This window comes from Quercus suber, unplaced genomic scaffold (assembly GCF_002906115.3).
Source record: "Quercus suber isolate HL8 unplaced genomic scaffold, Cork oak 2.0 scaffold_2, whole genome shotgun sequence".
NCBI classification, from domain to species: Eukaryota; Viridiplantae; Streptophyta; class Magnoliopsida; order Fagales; family Fagaceae; genus Quercus; species Quercus suber.
Genome location: NW_027069469.1, coordinates 2,329,633 through 2,332,546, shown reverse-complemented (window position 1 = coordinate 2,332,546; position 2,914 = coordinate 2,329,633). Strand labels below are relative to the sequence as shown.

Here is a 2,914-nt window from a genome sequence, read left to right as displayed (position 1 = left end):
GGTTCAGTGGTAAGAGAAATGAAAAATGAAATTAGTCTAATTTATGAAATATCATTATAAGTTATCTCGAAAAATATAAACATTCAAGGTATAAACTAATATAACAATATAATTTCTGAAATATCATTATACTTCTCTTGAAAAATATAAACATTCAAAATAAAAACTTTAATAACAATAGCCAAACTGCAAATTCACTTTTTCAGAACTCAGAAGCAAAATATTAGAACCGCACTCATTTATAGCCACATGTTCGAATTGCTAGAAAAAGACTTAATATTGTGACATAAAAAACATCCTATTGATGTTGCTTCATCATACAAGAACCAGACTTCCAGAGACAGATTCTTTCTGTCCTTCATATAGCAGCATATGGTTTTATAATGTACATATATATTGGTGCAGAAACAATAGTAGTAGATAATGTCCAAGTTCTTTGAGAATACCAGTGAAGTTTCTTGACTTGGTCACCAGCACGAAACTATGGATATAAAAATTGGGAAACCATCATCTTCACATGGGAAGGATTGAGCTTGAACTTGTGCAATGTCTGGATTTCCTACTAGACGAAAAAGACCTTTTCATTGAAACCGGCCCCTTCTGCAGAGAACGCCCAATTGAAGAACTTTTCATCAGTTTGTATATGCTTGAAGTTTCGCTATCCCTCTTAGCAACAGAACTTTTTCTCGAACTTTTTACGGGTACTAATTGAGCCTTTGAACTTTCTTGGTCAGTAACAACATTAGCTACAGCAAGATAAATCATTGAGGCAGAAGAAGAATCCAGCGAAACTGATCTCCTCATTGGTTGCATTTCTTGTTCTACAACTCGTTGATTGTCAGCCAAATTACTTAGTACTCGAGAATGACAATTCCCACCGCTAGAATTATGCAAATTTTTCATTGATATTTCAGCACATCTACCATCAGCAATTGGTAAAGCACCAATATTAACATCACCAGCCTGACTTTCACTAGTCCCACCACTTCCAACTTGATTGCTTTCCACTCCACTATGGTTTTCAGCATTCTCTAACTGGGTTTCTTGGCTTGAACCCGGAGCACTCAAATTAGGCACAGCTGCACTTACCTGAGAACCAGCACTGTCACTAACTATAGGGGCACGACACAATGGACAATTCTTGTGTGATCTTAACCATGTATCTATGCAAGGTACATGAAAAGCATGGCTACACTTAGGCAAAAGTCTAAGACTTTCATCTTCTTCAAACTCACTCAAGCAAACAGAGCACTCCGTCCCATCTATCAACCCCTCATCTTTTCTATACTTACAAAGCGTGATAGAATCAATAATAGATTGTTGGAGACCAACGGTGTTGATGTACCATATGGGGTGGTCAATCACAGGTCCATGATCTTCATCAAAAAAATCTTCTTGGGTATCAAAAAGTATTGGTGCATTTCTTCTCCTTATTCTTCTATTCCTCCTCGAGTCGCAACTCCTCTTTATTGCATACATGATCCCAACCAAAAGAACTCCACAAACCATACAAGCTATGACAATCAAACTGATTTCAAATAAATACTTTTGGCTATGACTGTAACTTCCAGGATCCGAAGAAGGCCGTGTTGGTAGTGGTGGATTTCGTTGTGACGGTGGTGAAGGATGAAAATAGATAGTAATCTGTTCTCTATTACGAAGCCCCATAACGAAAACAGAGCAAGAAACAGGGGATAGAATTAGAAACACATACCTCTTTGTGTTGTTTATGCAAGAAAAAAAAGGAGGCAAGAAGAGATCTTGAAAACTGTCTTTTACTTTCCACCGCAACTTGTGGTTTGAATTAATGTGTAGTGAATGATTCTGGGTTGTAGCTTCGTTTTTCCACGATGTGCTTTGTTGTGGGGACACATCGGTTTGAGTGAAAGACTGGGCATTTACTCGGTAGCTTCGTATTTCTTTGTTTCAGTGGAAGTCAATGCACATTACAAGTCATTTCCGCGTTAATTTAATCCTTGGGGCATTTCAAAAAAAAAAACTTAATCCTTTGGGTTCCAAAGAAGCTGGTCCGATCTATACTCAAAAGGTTTTTCTTTTTTAATTTATTTAATATATTAAATTATTGATATAGACAAGTTGAGAGAATTGATATAATTTATTCATCACTCAATGAAGCACTAGAAAAAAGTCCTCAGACGTTTTCTTTGACACCACCACGCACGGTACAAACGCGTTCAATGCAATAAAATGTCTGGTAAGAAGTGACAAATTCACAATATTTTTAAAATATTTTTTTACTAAATATGCGTTGGGATAGGGCTGAAATGCACTATATTGCGTCTACGTTTTGTTTAAAGCGCATTTTAGCAAAGCTGTTGCACTTTCAGTGGGTCTCGTACACTGTTTACGATATCCACAAATCTCTTTTTTCAACAAAATTTTCATTACAAATAAGTCCAACGGTACTATTTACACGTTTAAAAATTATTTTGTTACAATATTTTCAATTTTCAGCAAAATAAATGGTATCCAAACGGAAACTAAATCATAATTGGTAAGTTATTATTAGTTTTAATTTGAAACCATTACTTAAATTATTTTTTTTCTCCCTAATAAAAGCTAATAACAATTCTCATAAAAAAATAAAAAAATAAAAAGCCAATAACAATTTGTCATTTAGAATTTATTACGATAATGTTGTGAAAATTTTGTAAAGATACAATTTCCCTTTCTTTTTAGTTGTAGGTATGATTAAACTTAGAAAAATGCTATGTCCACAATATTTTCACAATAAATTCTAAATGGCAAGTTGTTACTAGTTATTATTGTTAGAGTAAAAAAATAATCTTAGTAGAATGTTCAAATTTAAACCAATAATAACTAATCACCTATAATTTGTTGTGAAAATGTTGTGGACGTAGCACCTTTCTTAAACTTATGAGTATAATTAATA

General features: G+C 34.1%; 1 protein-coding gene across 1 annotated transcript; it reads right to left on the bottom strand.

Annotated features, from left to right (window-relative positions):
- Positions 1 to 221: 221 nt before the first annotated feature.
- On the bottom strand, positions 222 to 1,934 carry LOC136061883 (RING-H2 finger protein ATL54-like). The gene has a single exon (XM_065760290.1). The coding sequence runs from the start codon at positions 1,666 to 1,668 to the stop codon at positions 514 to 516; it is 1,155 nt and encodes a 384-aa protein (XP_065616362.1). The 5' UTR covers positions 1,669 to 1,934; the 3' UTR covers positions 222 to 513.
- Between the last annotated feature and the right edge of the window lie 980 nt (positions 1,935 to 2,914).

Excerpts from the sequence above, each read along its gene's own strand:
- LOC136061883 (XM_065760290.1), bottom strand. The coding sequence starts at position 1,668 with ATGGGGCTTCGTAATAGAGAACAGATTACTATCTATTTTCATCCTTCA.